Here is a 20,090-nt window from a genome sequence, read left to right on the forward strand (position 1 = left end):
CTTGTTTCTTCCATGAAAATTTCACATTATTTGATGTTTAATATCTTTTGGTTCTTCTTAATAATGTGGCTCTAGTAGAGGTTGACAAATGGACCTAGTAAGTCTTTAATTTTGGGAACCTTGATATATAAGAAATGAAGAATCTTTTATTGACAAATGATATATAGATACAGCTTGACAATAAAAGAAAATAAAATCATTACTGCAATAACAACACAATAATAACTCAATTTTTGGGTTCAAATAGGTGAAATGTTTAGCTGCTGCTTGGTTTCATCTAAAATATTGCAGTTGAATGCTCCTTTAAGTCTTAATGCTTCTTTCCTTCCCTTAGTTAAGGTCTTGTTGTTGATAGAAAAGCATTTAAGAAGAATAGAAGGTTGTTCTGTTAGCTCTACAATTAAAGATTTAACTTTGCTTTCATCTTTTCGGGGATTGTTAATCCATCAATGGGCTATCTGGTTGATTGTTTATCATGTAATGCATGATATGTTGCTAATAATGCTGTTTGATTTCTGGTTCATTTGCCTGTTCTAGAATGTTTTTGATCTGAAACTTTATCGCTATGCCTGATTCCAAAATCTACTTTTTTATTTTTGTTGGAGGTTATCTTCTGCTATTATTAGGTCTTTTTCACAAAATTTATCTTCCTTTCAGACTTCTACACAGCTTGGGATGTTATCTCAGATCATATGCTCGATTATTTCAGTGACCCTATTGTTGCTCATGGGTAAGAATATCAATATCTAGTCAAGTATTTCTTTATATTTAAACCAAGGATTGTAATTTTGGGTACTATACAATACTGGTGTACTGTGTATTGGTACACTGATACATACTCAGTTTAGGAGAACACCTCAAAAAAAGACTAAAAATAAAAAAAGTTACTGATTGGACCTGTATTGGGTGGTACCCAGCTGTACCGGGCGGTATGCTTTATAGTTTATACTTAATACTAGGCTTAAACCATCCAAATTCCCCTGGCCTGTGGTGCCAGCAGTATATCAGATATGTAAATACCATCCATACCAAATTGTACTCGGCCACATTGCAAACCTTGGTTTGAACTTCTTTTGGTCTTCTGTCATATATAGTCCTATAAACTTTGGTGTGCTAGGATTAGTTCTGGACACATTATCAAATTAGCCCCCTGTATAGTGATCTCTGGTGTTTGTTGCCAGACTTATCTCTGAAACATGAAGTATGATAATGTTGATCGTTGGCATTTGCTTTTGTTTCTGGTCTGTAGTTATAAATATTGGGTTCTTTATATTGAAATCATATTATACCTCTGTAAAAGGAACACAAGAAATTGACATGTAAGATTTTACATGCTCAAGTTCATGGTTTTAAATATGGCATGGTACTGTCCGTATTGTGCTGGCCCAATATTATACTGGTATGCTGGTGTATCATGTACCTATTGGCTTGACTTGTTAAGTAATTTCTTTTGTAATTTTTAATTGGTGATGGAGCTATGGTGGCATCTTGTATTCCGATTAGTGGGTGTTGATTGTCAGCAGGGATTGCTGTACCGCTCGAAACAGTATGGTTTGGGCGGTGCGTATCGGTCCGGGCGTGGACCGATGCGTAGACCACCCCGTTTTGGGCGGTCCAAATTAAAATAATAAAAAAAATCAAAAAGTGATGCGCCCCAGTCCATTTTGGCATTAAAAAAAAAGTAGGCTAGGTCTCTTCACGCATATGTAGCTGCAGTGCTACCTCTTTGCCGTTGCAATGCTACAGCGGTGCTGCCTTTTCACCGCTGCAACGGCACTACCACTTTGTCGCGTCGCCGCTGCAATGCTGCAGCGGCACTGCTTTTTCGCCGTTGCAGCGGTGCTACCTCTTCGCCGCTGTAGCGGTACTACCTTTACGTCTTTGCGATGCTGCAGTGCTGCTTCCTCTTCGCCGCTTCGTTGTTGCGATGCTGTAGCAACACTGCCTCTTTGCCGCTGTGATGTTGCTGCTTCCGTTCGATGCTGTCGTTGCTTCCTAGGTATCGCTGCACTTCTCCTATTCTTTCTTCTTCTTCTTCCTTTCTCCTTCTTCCTCCTATGATCCTTCATTGGACCTTCCTCTTCAACATCTTTTTCTTCCTTGTCGTAACCAGTGATTTAAAAAGCGCTAGGCGCCAAAAGGCGCCAAGGTCCAAAAACGCCCGAGGCGCTAGGCGCTCGCCCAGGCGCTCGCCCGAGCGAAGCGAGGCGCTAAAATATAAAAATATATAATATAATTAATAAATATAATTATTTAAAATTTTAAATAAAAATATGCTATTATATTAAGAAAATCTAAGATACAAAATCACTGTCACATTAACAAAAATTTTCAAAATTCAAAACATTAAAATTTTACATCAAAGTCATTCATCATAATCAATATTATCGTCATTTTCACACAAATCATCTTCATTGAATTCGTCTTCTTCCTCTTGTTCATCGTCATTTGTTGAAACCTAACAATAATTTCAAATAAATAAAAATTAACAACATTAAAATCAAAATAATATATTATTAATCTATTAACAGAAAATTAATCATTTCAAAATTCAAATAAACTTAATATTAAGAGTATACTGAGGAGAAACGAGGAAGCAGCAGCGGCGAGCGGCGGCAGCAACGGCGGCAACGGCGAGCGGCGGCAGCAGCAGCAGCGGCGAGCGGCGGCAGCGGGAAAGGGAAAGGGAGCGGAAGGCGCGAGCAGCGGGAGGCCTCGAGGGAGGCGCGAGCAGCGGGAAGGCTCGCGGGAGGGCTCGCAAGAGGCGAGAGGGCTCGCGGGAGGCGCGAGCAGCGGGAGGGCTCGCGGGAGGCGTGAGCAGCGGGAGGGCTCGAGGGAGGCACGAGCAGCGGGAAGGCTTGCGGGAGGGCTCGCAGGAGACGCGAGCAGCGAGAGGGCTCGCGGGAGGCGCGAGCAGCGAGAGAGCTCGCGGGAGGCGCGAGCAGCGAGAGAGCTCGCGGGAGGCGCGAGCAGCGGGAAGGCTCGCGGGAGGCGCGAGCAGCGACAGCGGCGAGCAGCGGCAGCGAGCGACGAGATCGGGATCGGGATCGGGATCGGGATCGAGAGCGACAGCGGCAGCAGGTAAGTGTTGGGTTAGGGTTAGGGTTAGGGTTTGGGTTATATCGGTTTAGTTGGTTCGATTGAACCAACTAACAATCGAACCAGGACCGAACCAGACCTAAAATTCTGGTTCGGTCGCCTTAGTTTACCCAGGCGCTCGCCCGAAGCGCCCAGCGCCTGGGCTCGGGCGAGCGCCCAGGCGGCGCCTGTTTGAAGCGCGCCGCCTGGGACATTAGCGAGGCGCTCGGGCCTCGCCTCGCCTCGCCCGAGCGCCTAGGCGAGCGCCCGAGCGCCTTTTGCAATCACTGGTCGTAACATCGGTGCGCACCGACATTTAGTGTGTCTGTACACTGATATGGAGCAGCACGTGCCGTGCCATCGGTCGGCCGACACATCGGCTCGGACCGGTACGTCAAACCTTGATTGACAGTGCTAGCATTTTGCTCAAGGTTCTATTTCGTGTGATCATAAATTCAATATCTTAGTGCTTCAACACTTCGAAGTTGCATACTTTGCTTATTTGATGTTGTTGATGATAGTTCTTGTAGTCCTTTTTTATTAAGGCACATAAATGCAAGGATTTCGATCCTGAACCTGAGTATTATTGTCATTTTACATGTACAAGACATATTATTGTTGGTTCACATGTAGAATGCATAATAATTGTCTCTCTCATAGATTTTCTTCTGTAATTGGCCATAAAACTTGTCAACCTCTGTTCCACAATTTGTTTTTTAGCTTAGTAATATTCACATCCTCTGCTATGAAAATTTTCTGTTAGTTTACAGTGTACTAGTGTGATTTCTTCTGTTGATATCGTCTTGCAGCTTGTGCATCTTATTAAGGTGGGGAGCATTGGATGCAGAAGTTTATTCCGAAACATCCAGAAATGTTATCAAGATATTGTGGGAAATTGGAACATCTAGGTTTGCTAACTATGAATTTCTCTGGGTAAAAGCACGGATAGTTGCATTTGAGTCATTGTCCCATTACGAGGTAAGATTTATGTGAGCACTACTTTCTGGACCCTTTTAATATATATCTAAATTACTGTCTTATGCTTAATATATTTTTTTATGGTATATTGTTGGAGGATTGAGATTGGAGCTCAGATGATCTCACTTTGATTCACATTAAAACACTTTTCAGGTTGCAAATATTCAGGAAGCCATTCCTGAATTTAAGAGAAGAAATTTGGAGTGTCTTGTTTCTGAAGATAATATGGAATTACTCAATGCGATGGAGAAACTTGAAGTCAAGATTTTGAAATTTGAACACATGTTAGAAATTTTATTACATGTTAATGCCATTTTCTTTGTCATGATAATTTTTTCTACATGCTTGGAGAAACTATTGATGTGTCATTTCTGCATTTATTGCCTCAGAACTCGGCGTAGGATGCTTAGACAGAAAAGAGTTCTGGTGCACAAAGTTGAAAAGCTATTGGATGTCTTTCCTCAAGCAATTTTCACTGCAGGTATGAAAAGTCCGTTGATTAGGCTAAAATCACAATCATTTTATCATTTGCTTTGCTCTATTAATTTGCAACTTTCTTGAAGCTACCAATTCAATTTCAATTTCCATTTTGGGGTGGGCTCTTCTTTTAACTTGAGTTCCAATCATTTAGATGCAACAAATAATAATTGTAACAATTAGCCTTGACCACGGTTCGGTTCGAAAGGGAACTGAACCAGAATTGAATTGGCCTGACAATTTGTTGGTTCCAAACCGAACCGGAATCAGACCTAGTGGTTTGATTTTGGTTCCTAGTTTTTGGAAACCAGGACTGGTGGTTCCGGTTCCGGTTCCAATTTGAATTGGTTCCCGATTAAAAAAATATATATGATTTTTCCTATTTTTAATTAAAAATAAAAAATCGATGGTTCGAACTAGAACCAGAACTGTAAGAACCGGAACCAGAACTCGAACCAGCCCTAGACGGTTCGGTTCCAGTTCCCACAATTTAGGAACCATAACCGGGGTCAGGTCTAGTACCAATATATTAAGGGAGAAATTGAGCCTTTGGTAGTTCAGGAACTATGGGAACATAATGTTGCAGGTTATGTTCTTAATGAAAAGCAACCTCATCCTTGCCTTCTCTCCCTCTTTTTCTTTTTTTAAATTATTCGTAAGTGGTCTGTGTCAGGGTTTTTTGGAGTAATTTATTCTTAAATAAGAAACTGATAAAGACAACAATATGCTTTCTTATGTTTTCCATACAGTCCTATAGAAAACTATTATTGTATAAGAAACTTGTAGAGGCATCAATTTGCTGTCTTATGCTTTTCATGTGGAGGATTATAATTATTCAATGATGCCTGGTTAAGTAATGTCTGAACTCTGAAATTCTTTAGGAAAAATAATTCTCCAAATATACCGGTTACAGATCATTCTTATTTCATGAATTTATTTACCATAGAGGAAACTACACATTATTTAATAATGAAGAAAATTGCAAGGATTTTCAAATCAGGCCTCAAAGTGCTTTCTGATTATGCTAGTTTCATTGTGCTGCCTTTTGTTGTGACATTGTTATAAAGGCTCTTCAAGATATACACGAGGATGGAGAGCGAATAAGTCATTATTTTTTTAGATTTTGATTATGGAAGATAGAAAGATTACAGAGAAAATAATATTTGAACTCGCTGTGGTTACTAGACATCACAAATGGGGTCTTGGCTTCACATCAGATGTACCTCATGCACAGATTATGGAATCAGACTATTGGGGAACAAGTAGCGCCTTGTGACTCTCTCCTAGAGATGGAAGTCTCACACCTTTTCACACAGTGTTTTTTATTCTTTAGTCACAAGAAGAAAAAAGAAAACTACAAAAAATGAAAATTACAATAAAAGATTATGGCTCATTGGTTCTTAATCAAGGCATATTAATCAAGGGATAAAAAGTTTGGTCCAATGCTGATACTGGTCCTTGGGCTGATCGGCACATTCCTAGTGCTCAGTGCCAATGCTAAAAATTAAACAAATTTCCCCAGCATTAGGTTCCCAATGGTCTTCACTTAGAGGATATTTGTGCCGGATTAAGTGATGCTTTTGTGACTTCTTGTTCTGACTTCTTCCTTTCGTTCTTTCGTATAAAAAATAGTGAAATGAGTTTACATGGGCTCGCCTATCCTTTGCCTTGATCAAAATATCCAAATAGTATGAACTTATGACCTTTGTGATTGGTTGATTTGTTCTTTTTCTTTTTTTGAAAATTTAGGATGCATCGTGTACATACATTCTGGTCATGGCTAAGTTCTCGGTTCTTCTATGCAGGAAAACAACTTGGAGAGTTACCAGGTGCAGCTTTATTATGCCTTGTTTATACTCCCAAGGATTTAAATTCTCAGGCAACAACAAAGGCAAGATATTAATAATTGAAATTAGTTGCTTATGCTTTGATTCCATGGCTGCTAAAGAATTATGTTTTAATTATCATCTTTTGTATCGACTCGCTACAGGATTCAGGTAAACTACATTCTGAATATGAGAGAGCTCTGCTGGAAATCGCTGAATCACTTCATATATCAAGAAACATTTTTATGGGATTTCTTGCACTGCAATCATGGAAACATTTCATGCATCGTTGGCTGAGAACAGTGGTTCTGCTTGCTGATGCTAAATCATCTTCTGCATTTGACAAAAACAACAAGGTTGCCAATGATATCTTAAAGGTCAATGTCTAATCAACATTTTTGTTAATATTCTTTTTTATTTTTGTACTTTTACCATCTTCTCCATATAGTACTCACATTGGGCATTACATAATGGAATAAATTTGGTGCTTGTAGCAAGGCTAGTTAGGACATACATAGCTTTAGTTATGACACACATAGCTAGTAATATATATTAGCTTTTTGTTTATATTAGTGATATTAGAGGTCAGAATTTAGACTTCATCACCAAGGTTACTTATACAAATGTGAGGAAACCACACGGAAAAACCTGAAGCAGTCTAAAGAACGATCTGATAATGCATAACCTGGATCTTCTGCAAAACATAGTTATCAAAGGCAATTATCTTATCTCCATGTTATTCACTTGTCGTATGTAATAGTTGTAACTTGTAAGCATACATTTGAAACAGGCTACGGTATCATGTGCTTGTTTGCTTGGGGTTAACAAAGGCCAGAACCTCTTGCCCCAATCTAATTATTGTTGTTAAATGTGCTCTATGCAATGTAGACTTTATATGCTAGAATTACACGATCATCCCAAGTCTTGTAGCAGTTGTAGGATTATTCATAAATGCATATTTACATTACAGAGTAGTTATCAGATGAGCCTTTCAGTCTAAGGTCTGAAGTATTGGCATTAGGTACATTAATCTTTTCTTATCCTTGTGCTTGGCGATGGCAATGCCACTATTCAAATTTTGTTTTGACTGAGTTGGATGAGAATCTGGAGCTATATATACATATATGTATATATATATATATGTATATATATACACACACACACACACGCATATGTATATATACACACACATATATATGGAAAGAATATAAATATGCTGTTATTCAAATGAGAGAAAAGGCAAATATTTATATATTTGTATGTGAACCAACCCTCATATTCCGAAAAGGCAATCATCAGAAATTCTTAGCATGTTCTAGATTTCTTTTGAACTAGTTTGTTGGGTCTGAACATTGAAGGTTATCACTGTGTATTTTCTAAGCAAGTAAACTTTATTGCTATCCATATGAGTGAAAAGACAGCTATGCCGAGATATGTACAACAAATGCCAACACAGCACCCAGGAAAGAAATTATCATGGTACATTGTAGGTTAATTTCAATACTTTTGTTTGATTATACATTACATATTGGCTATGGTTTATGGTATATAGAGTACTCTTATTTTGTTAGGACTGAGTTTGATTGTTGGTTTTGAGCAAACTGATATGGCTATTTGAAAACTAATGTCATATGCATAATTTATTTCTCTTCATTGACATGCACTTAGGCATAATTTTAGGTGCATTAGCTTACTCTACTTGAGAAGGATAGATGGTTGACATGATTTATCTACTTCCAGTTGGTTTTACTTTAAAATCTACCAGATTATATTTATTCTAATTGTACTAATTATCTTATTTGTTGTTTTGTAGACTCTTTGCAGAGTTGGGGCTGAGTCTATTCCACAGATTTCTGCAAACATTGCCTTTGCTATTGGTGCCCTGTGCATGGTGAGAATCTCAGTCTAATTTGATATTAGATACAAAAATATGTAAAAATATGTTGAAGTGTAAAATATTTGGACTTCAAATTGCAAGTAGTCAAATCTATCTCTTCTTACACCATTAATCCTAAATTCCTAGTTGACTCACATTGGATGACTAGGGTATCCATAGTTGTCTTTAGTCTTATCCATACCAACTTAGGTTTTTCATTTTATTCTCTTGAGGTTATATTTAATTGTTTGCAAAAGAAATTTTTCTTGTTTTTCTTTTATAATAACTTTGCACATCCATTTCGACATTTTCATCTTGGCTACATATTTGTGTGTATTTCTTAATTTCCTAATTACTCCAATCCACAAAGCATGAATGACTTTATGAATCACAAAATTCTTGACATTTCAGACATTTCAAATACCCCATGTTTACTTTCTGACATCAGAACTCTTCATCTCATTAAATGTTACATGATACTAGATAAAAAAATTGTGGGCATCTGTGTCAATTCTTAACTACGTCTTCGATATTGTTCTTAGCATTGTGTTTATCTAGCCTTGTCCTACTAATAAGTTTTTGATGCATATTCAAAATAAGTTTTTGTTACATATCAATAATGATTTCTGCACATTTTTACTGGTGAGTGACATAAATAACCTTGCTGTGGATCTGTTCTAGTGTTTAATAGTATAAAATCACTATTAACCTTTGAGTAGAGGTAGCCCAATGCTGAAACTTCTACTCAATATAAGGTTAAGGAATGGTCAATGTGCACAACAATATCCCCCCTCTAATCAAAATGGTTGTTTCTATTGTTCAAACCCTTGCTTTAGTTTGCTTTTGTTGATGAGAATGACAGTTTGGGATGGAAGCCTACTAAGTACAATAGATTTCAAAAGCCCAAAACACTTATTTGGATTCAATTTCCTTCTCTTGGTTGGTTTGTTTATGGTGCTTTCATGATGAATTATGCATAGGTATTTGATAAGTGAAGCATGTAATGTGATAAGTGATAAAAAATCTGTTATTTCCAAAAGAGGGTACAATAGTTGGTAACCAGACATCAAGGTAGGACCACTGAAGCATGTGAAGTGATAAGTGAACTGCAATGGCCCATACCTGTGCAGGATAGCAGAGGCTTTATCCTGAAGGAAAAATATTTTCTTTTGGATGGATGGAGGGTAAACTTTGGTCTCGTGGCGGCGACATATATTTAATGGTTGGAAGGTTTGAGTGAAAGCACTTGGGATTAATTCTTGAACTGCATGATGATTTAGGCTGATTGAAGCTTATCCTATTCTGATCTTTTATACGCTGAAAGTTGATAAATTATAACATGATAAGTGGTGTACTTAGCAAGGATTGAAATTTCGTACTGTACTGATGTACTGAGCTTTGCTCAGTATGGTACGGTACGACGTACCGAACGGTATGAGCTCAATATGCCCGATTTAGGGCGTAAAATCCTCCAAAAATATCATAAAATAAAAAAAAAGTTAGTATAGAGTTTTTAAGTTAGAAATAAATATACATTTAGTATAAGGTTTAGCAAAACTATGTAAATTAGGTAAGAATAGTGTCACGTATCTTTTTCGGGCTTTGAGGAATAGCCTTGTGCAAGGTTCATAATTTCGGTCTATTACAGATCGTCCTTATGCTAATATTGAATTATCTACAGAAAAAAAATATGAATTATTATATTATTTTGTTACAACATAAACTTTAAAATTTAAATAAATTAAATAATCACACATGTAAATATACTTGATTGTTGATTCTACCATCAAAACGAACGGTAAGCTTCCACGGGTGGTGGATCGGGGTTCTCGATCCTATGTATCTGCATATCAATATGATATATTTGTTGGACCCAATCCTTAAATTGATCCCACAACATAGTGTATTGATACATCGTATGTCATTGATGCATCAATGTGGTGATGATCATAGGTTGATTGTCATGAATCACATGTATTCGAGGCGGCCCCTGAGACATGTATTGGTGAATGTCAGAGCTTCTACTTTCGCTACTGATCGGTAAGAGAGTGTGAAAGTGAAATGAAGTGAAATAGGGAGGATGGGTTTAATAACCCGTGAGAAAGGGCTCCAACAGTCAAATTGACCGTTGGAACACTGTTACAGGTCGGTAATGATCGAAATTGATCGTTGCTGCCCGATACAGTGCCATATCCTCTGATACAGAGCTATTTCAAGTATACTGCCCGGTAGCGGGCGGAGACCAGTACCTACTGTCCCCACCCGATTTGAAATTTAAATCCCTAGTACTTAGCACATTGCTGGTACAGGGCCTTCTGCAATCTAGTGCATGGTTGGACCAATGTGTGCCACTTGAACCTGGTGCTATACCATGAGATTGAAATCCTTGAATCCAAAAGCCATTATGTGCTTTTTTATCTCTAAGAAAGACTTCCTTGGTCTTCTTTATCCTTAACTGAAACTTTTAACTAGTACTATACACCCACTATACACCTTTTCTTATTGATGCACTTCAAATTCCTGAATATTATTTAAACCATTTCAAACAAATATTTGTTATCTTGATCTCATTGGAATTACCTTTAGCTTACTACTCATAGTTCTTATCTTAGTGAAACCATGTTCAAAAACTACCATATTGAAATTAAGAAGAGTTATTTTCCATTTTAGCTAAGGGTCTGTAGGGTTGCAAGGTTCAACAACAACAACAAAGCTGTAATTCCCAACTATTTTGGATCGGCTACATGGATCTTTTGTCGCCACTGAGATATATAAACAACCATATGGTTAGTTAAGTTCCGAGTACTCAAGTCTTTATTTATAGTTTCTATTAAAACCTTTTTAGGTCTTTCTCTATCTTTTCTCATATCACTAATATTAATCATTTGACTACTACATCCAAAGGTGTAGAGTTGTAAGGTTATGATTTTTAATTTAATAGCCTCTTCTATGAAAAGCATATAGAGGATATTATGAGTTGGAGAGAGGAAATGGGAACCTCTTTGAAATGCTGGGTAAAACTTTAGAGACTTTTCCTTTTATGTCCCAATAGAACTTAGTTCCACAAATTTGAAATAGAATTTAATCTAATTCATTTTAGTTCCAGAAAATTAAAAGTTTATCCTTCTGGAAACATCAAAAATAAAATTTGAATTTGTTCAGTTTTCCTACAAAATAAACATTGCAAAAAAATTGTACTAGGTAAAGCAGTTCCCCATGAAATTTATCGTTCACCAACTCACCCTAGAAGGCTAACAAGAGAAGGCTCTTTACATAGCCTCTGTTACCTTGATTAATTGATGTATATTATTGCTAGCTGATCAATCGAGTTTCTTGGGGCCACAAGTCATTGTTTGCCTTATCCGTTCTTCTGTTATTGGCATGACATTGTCTTATTTGTGCTGATAACATGTGCTATGCTACTCATGAGATCAGACTCATTATCGGCTTTGTGAGGGTGTCAGCACCCAAGGTTTGTGTTGTCAGCTACACTCTCAGGATTGTTTTAACCTTAAGTTTCTAGATCTGAAGTCTGATCTTGTTCAAGGAGGTCGGTTTTCTATCATTGGCATATTTCTTTCGATCATTGGCATGTTTCTTTTAATCATTTGCATGTTGATATGATGTGCTGTCAATCATTATGATTGAACACTTGAACTTGGACTCGTTATCGGCTTTGTAAGGACCTAGCACCCAAGGCTTGTTTGGCTGGCCACATCCTCACCGTTGTTCAATTTAAGTTCTGGGTCTTGAATGCTGTTAGATCTTGTTCAAGGAAGTTGGTCCCCAATTTGGAGCCCCCAATTTCAGTTTGATAAGATTACGACCTCTAACCTATAACCTGACAATCCAAGCTCGCACATGCACATATTATCTACATTGATTATAACATGTTAGTTAAAATTTTGGAACCAGCATATTTATTAGAGATCTATATGTTCTGATGACATTTATTAGGCATACTGCAAAGCAGAGATATGTAGTTAATGCAGTTTGCGTTAGGAAAGCTTTGGGTCCACAACAAGCATATCATCCACCATAAGTGGGACCACATTTGGGAGGGTTACTTGTAGGATTCCAAAATAGGAGTGCTAAGTAATCATTGGTCCATGTATGTGCCAAATACTTCTGCTTGTGACACTAAATGACAAATGTCCAAAATCTTAAGTTATGTAGTCTTATGACAATCATTCAATACCATATGATTTTTCGTTTATAGGACCAAACAGAATCTCTCTTCATGTTGTTGTGTATTGACAAAGTAACTTTTTATGTGATTCTGGATTGCAGCTTCTCATCTATTTCTTTCATTTTTTTTTAAATCAGGTCTTGCCTTCATCAGCCCATATGGTAATCTCTGCTGCATCAGAATTTCTTTTGAAATGGTTGCTTGAATATGAACATGAACAACGACAGTGGTCTGCTGCTATTTCTCTTGGTCTTGTATCTACTTGCTTTGATGCAACCGATTGGAAGCAAAGATTTGAGGTTGTGAATGGACTTCTCAAGGTACATTCCAATGCTACTCTTCATCATGACAATGTACAACAGTAACTTTTTAGTTTTGACTTTACTCCACATCCTCTTATTACTATTTGCAGGAATTCTATAGTATAGAATGTATCGTACAAAGACTTGAAACAGTAACTTTTTTTGGCTATTGTGTTGCGAAAAATGTTTTTTAAATCTTGAAATGGTGTTTTAATAGAAGTGTTCTTATACTCCGAACCAAGGAATGTCATTTCTGGTACCCGGCCTGGTCTCTGGTCAGACCAGTATGTACCAAGTGGCAGTGAACCACAACAGTGGGGTTGCATGCAGCATTGGATGGTAGCGAGGATTCCACTCTCCCCATGCATGGATAAGAGGGCTTACACTCATGAGTCCAAGGGGAAAACATAAAGTGTTTTTCTTTGTTTTATCATAGGTTGGTCTGGACTGCCTGAAACTTGGGCAGTCCGTGTAACGGTTTGACTGATTCACACGCAGACCATTACATACCACCCATTTTGAGCGGTATTGGTCTGGTGTCATTCCATGCAGTGATAAAAATTAAGAGATAAAGTAGATAGAATTAGAAACAAGGTTTAAATTTTAACGTCTTGTCGGATGCTGATACTTGTTGATGGCTGGACCAGATGTTTTTGGTACAGACTTCAACCCTGACATATCGACACTCGTACATGTTTATATTGCCTGGACCAGGGGAGAGAGGAAAAGAATTGGGGAGGAGGAGCAGGAGACGAGGAGGAAGGAGCAAGAAGACTATTGGTGGAGGGAAGGAGAAGGCAAAGGTGTACGAGGAGTAGTGGTGGAGGAGAAAGTGGAGAAGCAGAAGTGAGAAGCAGTGAGAAGGTGGAGGCAAAAGAGAGAAGGTATCGTAGAGGTGGAGGCAGCAGTGATCTGTTTAAGGATCCGTGGAGGGGGTGTGCCCCCTGTTTAACTAGTAAATTAGGCTTGCCTAGAACTGGACATTATGTCAGACAACCATACTGGGTGATAAGCCCAAGATGATTCCAAACCGGACGAAAACTGATGGTTTGTACCTAACAGTATGCTTCATTGTTATTGATGTGACCATATTTGCTATATGTTCTGCAGTTTATTGAGAACCCATTAATTTACTATATTTCTCACTAATACATGTTAAACTGTTTGCAATAATTCAAGCAAGTGATTTAAAATTTTCCATTGATCTGCCTAGTTTTATTTGTTCTCAAACTTTGCTGTCAATCATTATAAATTTTGAAGAATAGATTGATTTTTTTCTTCTTTTCGTTTGTTCTTGTTAATAGGTACTTTGTGAGAGCAAAAGCCATCTTGTTAAGGGAGCCTGTGGTATGGCATTGGGTTTTGCTTGTCAAAATCTTCTGAACACAACTGAAATTGGTAATGGTTCTGGTTTGGAAGGACAAAACACCAGGATTACTGAAATCTCATTACTTCAGGATATTATTAATACCTTATCTCTGATGATATGCAAGCTTTGCCCTGCTGCAACTGATTCTTTGAAAAATCTTAATGTTAGCTTTTCACCGAGTCAACAGTCAATGAGTTCAAACTTGTTCCTTGGAAATTTGTATGACTTGGAAGAAGATGGTTGGGGTGTTGTAGGTCTTGTACTTGGCTTGGGAAACTCTGTTATTGCACTATATCGCTTTGGAGCTTATGATGCCATTCTTAAGATAAAGGATCTGTTAGTTTCGTGGATCTCATATGATTTACATGGACCTGGCTCATTAGTGTCCAATGAATTGTCCGAGATACCATTATGTATGGGATCATGTCTTGCTCTTCCAACTGTTGCAGCTTTTTGCCAAAGAAATGAATTAGTGAACATTGACTTTGATTTTCTATTTGGTAGCTATTATTCACTGATTTCTGAACTTTTAAGTTTAAAGAAATCTGGTAGCGCTTATCAGAATTTGCTGGTGGCTTCTTGTATCGGTGCTGGATCATTTCTGTCCTGCATAATGAGTTTGGGGATGCACATGGTGAAATTTGACAATGTAAAGCATCTTATGGAAATTCTAAGAACCACTTACACTTCCTCATTTCCACCTCATGTCTGTTTTGCCGGAATGCTGGGAGTTGTTAATGCATTTGGTGCTGGTGCTGGGGATCTCATTCAAATGTATCCTCAAGCAACGAACTTTCAGCTCAACTGCGAGCAGGTTTAGCTCTTCAAGCTCATTTATTAATGTGAGTTGTTTTGTTTCTTGATTGACCGTGTTTTGTCAACAGGAATCATCATTTGTCAGTGGTCCGATTCTTTATAGTCCAGCTTGTGAAACACTCTCAACCTCAATGGTTCAAGAAATGTTTTTGATTGCCAAGGACTCAAAAGATCAGCAAATAAAAAATTATGCTGCATGGGCACTTTCATTTCTTAGATGCCGATGGTGGTCAAGTGAATTTCAAGATATGATTAGTTCACAAAATAGTTCCTTGAGTTCAAACTCATCAGCTCAAACTTTTGATGAAGAAAGCTTAGTTTGGAAACTCTGCTTGTGGCTAAGTGATGTCAACAAAAACAAGGTTCATTTGTTAAATCTATTTCTTTAGTTAATTTTTGAACTTCATGTCATGGTTGCGTTTTTCGTTAAGATCTTTTAAATAAGAAACTCACATCTAGCATGTACTATATGGAATTTGAGAGGCCTATGCAAAAGATAAGGTCACATTAACATTGTCATAGGACGTCATGCCAACTTAAGTTTATCATGCACATGACATAGAGAATAATGCTAACTAAAGTTTATACACGTGCTTGTCGTAGGGCACTAGGGCTTCATTACCAGGTTTTGTTGGTGAAATTTAGTGTAGGTAACTAAAACTCTTTCTGTTGTTGAAGTCATGCTTATATCGTTGAAGTATTTTGTTTTAAGATTAAAGTGATCTTTTGAATTTATACTTGTTCCAAAACCACTCTCAAGTTGCATCAGGCAGAAATTCCATGCTTATAGAAACGTCCACAATATTATTATGTAAGACATATTTTAGCTTATGGTGATAATTTTCACTTTCATATGATTATGCTCAAAGATGATTATGGTGTCCTTGTTAGTAGCCAGTAAATTATATATGCTTCAGAAAAGAAAATTAAGATATGTAATATTTTTTTGTTTGACTATCTTGTAGGCCGGGGAGGTCATGGATGCAAGTACTGTTGCAGCTGTCTTAAGATGGCTTTCCAAGGCTCCTAGATTGCCTCCTTTGGACTGGGGAGTAATCATTAGACGTTGCATGAGGTATGATCCACAATTATTTGCAGAGGCACACAAGAGATATTGTCTCACATCACTTCGGGAAGAATGCTTGAATTTTTCTTTAGTTCATGCAAATCATGTTAGCCCTTTCCTGCAATTTGTGGATGAACTCTCTGACCTGTCCAGATTCAGGACACTTGAGCTAAATTTGCAAACGTTTTTGGTTGAACATCTCTTAAACATATGCAAAATATTCTCTGGTCGGAGGTTGGAGAAACTGTTTGTTGATTTGGTTGAATACTTCCGTTCTACTTCCTACTTGGCTTATGAACCAGAAAAGAAAAGCCGATTAAGAGTTTATTTTTGGAAGGGCCTGCATCATTGCCTTACTGAGGCCCCAGAAGAACTCAGCATTACATCAAATGTGGAAAAGTGCATGGCCTGTCTGTTATCTTTGTTGCCTGAGCTGACCAGTGATGGCTTTTCAGAAGAGCACATTGATTCTATTGGGGAATGGCCTGTTGCTGTAAGATGCTTGGCTAAGGCTCGAGAAGAGTGGCTTGTGGATATTCTGCAGGTAGGTATAGTATTGTTATAGTTGTTTCCTTTTTTCCCGATTTTGGTATTTAGAGGCATCTGCCTCAACTTGACTTGTTGGGTCGACCCAACCCAGTTTAGGAGAATTTACTTGGGTTCACATGATGGTCTGGTTTGTGAAATTTGGACTCATTAACAGATTAGGTCAGGTTTGTGAAATTTGGACTCATTAACAGATTAGGTCAGGTTTGGGTCAAGCATATGCTCCCTGGCTTGTAATATTGGGGCAACTCATTTTTCCCCAAAGTTCAAAGAAAAAGTTCACCCTTGACCACCAACCCGATCCTGTTGGTCCATTTTTATGTGACGCATTCTCCTTCTGTATGGTCCAGGTCAAGAAATGTTGATCTACTGATGACTTGAGTTGGGTTCAAGTCAATACATCCTTACTACCCCATCTTAGCCCATCTTGATCTCTTACATGTCTAGTGCAACTTAATAGCAATATATGCTCGAGCAATTCAATGATCACATGCAGTATTTATAAGAAATATATCTTCTCCAAATGCTTTTTCCAATATCTGCTTGGTATTTGTTTATTTAGATTATATAGAGTTTCTTATCCTCTTAATCCATGATCCAACATCTTTTCCTAATTGTTTTCCCCTTAAGTTTATTGGATTTCTTTCTGTTATATTGGATGATGCCTTATCTTCAGGTCTCTGTTATTGGTCAGTTGCATGGAGAAAGTAGTTCTTTTGTAGCCAAGATCATCTCCATAAAAGCCAAGCTGGTTGGTATGGGGCGCTTTCCTGTTTCTGAAATGTCAGAGCTAAAAGCCCATGTGTTGAATGCAAGAACTGAAGGTCAGTTTTGTAACTAAAATCTTGTTAAAGTTGCATTGGTTATCTACATGTGCAAGAGACATGTTTTGATTCATGTGCCGACTATATATATATATATATATATATATATATATATGTATGTATGTATGTATGTATACATATATGTATGTATACATACATACATACATGTATATAATGCCACATGAAACCAAGTGGCTGAAGTCTGCACCAGTATTTATGCTTGCTTGAAGGAGCAGAAAAAAGGGGGTAAAATATGAAACAAGATGCTTCTGGAGAGGAGCAACTATATTGTTGTGTCTATTGCTCTATCAGTTTCTAAGCAGTAGAGCGACTTTCAAGTGTGCTTCAAAGTAAAGCATACTATTTTGTTTAGCTAAACTGTGATTGATTGCCATTACAAAGAAAATTAAGCCTTTGTTGGCTGTGCATATAGATATATATCAGTGAATTGATCATTTGATCACATCACTAGACACGAGAGAAAATTAGTTGCAAAGATGTTTAACATTTGGAACAAATTTAATTTACTAAGGTGACCTATATATGTCTTTCTTCATTGTAGAGTAATTCTTCACATGGTGCCTTTGTGGATAAATGTTTAGACTTGTCCTCCTGTCTTTCTTCAAGTACTATTTTATTTGGTAGTCTTATAATTCTATCAAATAGCCTAATTTTTTCCCCCTCTGTCACTGCATAATCTCTTCATCTTCTCTCTCTATATATGTCTGTGTTTTTCCCAACCTACTGTTGGATATTATACTGTATTTTATAGTTCCTTTCACCTGTTGTCATTATCCTCTAAGAGAAGGAAGAAAATATTATTACCAATATTGTATTTTGGTATTTTGCTGTCAACTGTGGTTAGGATAGTTGGTTATTAATAATCATCTGATATCGAAGTTATCACCACATTTCAGGTCCATGGTGGAGCATGCTTGTGGAAGTGGCTGCATCTCTATTGACTGCTGAGGGTAGAATCAAAAGACAATGGCTTCTTGATGCATTTGAGATCAGCTGCATATCAGAATATCCCTCTACTGTGAGTAGTTTAAAGTTTAAAGTGCACTTTACATAGTATAATATGCACTAAAATTAGGCTCTAGAAGCCTAGAAGGCTGTTAGCATAGTTCCTCATGGTGATGTCAAGATAAGAGATGGGAGTAGTCCTTCCTGGATCAGTTTGTTGGGAATTTACAGGGATAGACATGTAGCATGAGACTCTTATGATAGCCTTTTAAAGATTTGTGGTTTCCCTGATAGATTCGCCATCTTCCGATAACCTGCCTCATTGAACCATCATCATTTAACGGGATTGTTTGGACAATTAAAGTGACTTCTCTCTGCCCCCCCTTTTTTTTTCCCCTTGAACTGAAATGCATTATGGTGCTAGGTTCATGTGGATTGGTTTAACTGAACCAATGATATTTCAAAATATCTGTACATCTAGCCCATTTTATGGAGTTATAGCAGAAATCTCTAGGGTTGCTCTACAGTGCATAGAACAATGTTTTGTTTAGTAAGGTAGCCATGGTCAGGTCAGGAAAACTGGGAGATTTTGGTGATACATACAGAAAGGACCTTAGTATTCTTGTAAATTGAAGTGCTATTCACTTTCCAAGAAAGTTTTTGATTCCTGCCATAAGCTATTGACAAATGGCTAGTGTTTGATGCGCGCTCTCAAGAAGGAAGCAAAAGCACTATAGTGGTGTGAAGCCTTTATGGTGTAAAGAGCTGCCCTTTTTTCCAATTCATAAACAAAAGCAATTGACAAAGACACTGTAGTAACGTGAAGCCTTTTTTTATAGAAATGTCTAAGGCAAGCAACCAATTTCTTTTGTTTTCATTAATAGAGCATGTCGTTTTACCAATTGACATGTTACTAAACTAATCTTCCTGTTGGTTCATATGTGAGTTTGTGCATTTGTTTGGTCTGGCATTCTGCATTTCTGGGTGGTGTTACACATATCAATTGGTCTGAGCATGCCACTGTATTATTTTAAGTGTCTTCTTTTTTCCTCTACAGGCACTGCGTTTTATAGGTTTGCTATCAAGTAGATGGTGTATGTACATGCCACTTCTGACCATTGAACCAACTACCGTCTTGAGTGACTTGCCTGTCACCTTGCCATCTCTTCTATCTGACAGCTCCTGGAGCATCATCGCTGGACCTCTAGTGGATAAGCTCTGGGTATGCACCATGCGGATCTGCACCTGGGCAGAGCGGCTGACTATTGCTGGTGGTTCGTCAACCTTGGACCAAATAGACGCTAGCGAAGCCGGCTTGTCCATCTTCTTGGCGCACGTGATGCATGAGACATGCCTCTCCTTGAAGCAGTTCTTGCCATTTGAAAAACAGCTGAAGCTTGCAACCCTTGTGGTCGCACGAGTTTGATGGTTGCTACATGCTGTTCCAAAACTCATTTGTATGCCAGCAAGCTTTCCGGTGACAACCATATGCTCAAGAGCCGAAAAAGGGACTCAGCTAATACAAGCGCCGTAGATCATTGTTCGTCACACCAGATTGCCGGGAATAGTATTTTTTTTTCCCTGTTTTTAATAATGACAATTTATGCATTAGAACGTGAAAGAAAGGGGCAACAAAACTCCCTACACAATTGGACTTGGGCCTGTTGCCTGCGCTGCCTAACATTGTAACGTAGATGGGACATTGTTTTGATGGATACATCTGTTGAATGGAGCACAGGGAGGAGGTTTGTTATTTTGTATCTCCCTATTATGCTGC

At 37.9% G+C, this 20,090-nt stretch overlaps 1 protein-coding gene across 3 annotated transcripts in view; it reads left to right on the top strand.

Moving 5' to 3' along the window:
* Window positions 1-20,066, top strand: part of LOC135676012 (protein RST1-like) — a 36,953-nt gene extending 16,887 nt beyond the window's left edge. For 2 of the 3 annotated variants that reach the window (XM_065186751.1, XM_065186752.1), the window contains exons 12-25: window positions 658-730; window positions 3,888-4,056; window positions 4,210-4,340; window positions 4,446-4,537; window positions 6,339-6,424; window positions 6,524-6,736; window positions 8,173-8,250; window positions 12,562-12,744; window positions 14,031-14,909; window positions 14,980-15,273; window positions 15,877-16,521; window positions 17,200-17,347; window positions 18,265-18,386; window positions 19,371-20,066. In XM_065186751.1, coding sequence (XP_065042823.1) covers window positions 658-730; window positions 3,888-4,056; window positions 4,210-4,340; window positions 4,446-4,537; window positions 6,339-6,424; window positions 6,524-6,736; window positions 8,173-8,250; window positions 12,562-12,744; window positions 14,031-14,909; window positions 14,980-15,273; window positions 15,877-16,521; window positions 17,200-17,347; window positions 18,265-18,386; window positions 19,371-19,739 — 3,482 coding nt within the window. In that variant the 3' untranslated portion in view covers window positions 19,740-20,066. The remainder of the gene's footprint in view (window positions 1-657; window positions 731-3,887; window positions 4,057-4,209; window positions 4,341-4,445; window positions 4,538-6,338; window positions 6,425-6,523; window positions 6,737-8,172; window positions 8,251-12,561; window positions 12,745-14,030; window positions 14,910-14,979; window positions 15,274-15,876; window positions 16,522-17,199; window positions 17,348-18,264; window positions 18,387-19,370) is intronic. The other variant, XM_065186753.1, reaches the window with a different exon arrangement.
* Window positions 20,067-20,090: the final 24 nt, after the last annotated feature.

Source organism: Musa acuminata, chromosome BXJ1-6, assembly GCF_036884655.1.
Source record: "Musa acuminata AAA Group cultivar baxijiao chromosome BXJ1-6, Cavendish_Baxijiao_AAA, whole genome shotgun sequence".
In the NCBI taxonomy this organism is placed as follows: Eukaryota; Viridiplantae; Streptophyta; class Magnoliopsida; order Zingiberales; family Musaceae; genus Musa; species Musa acuminata.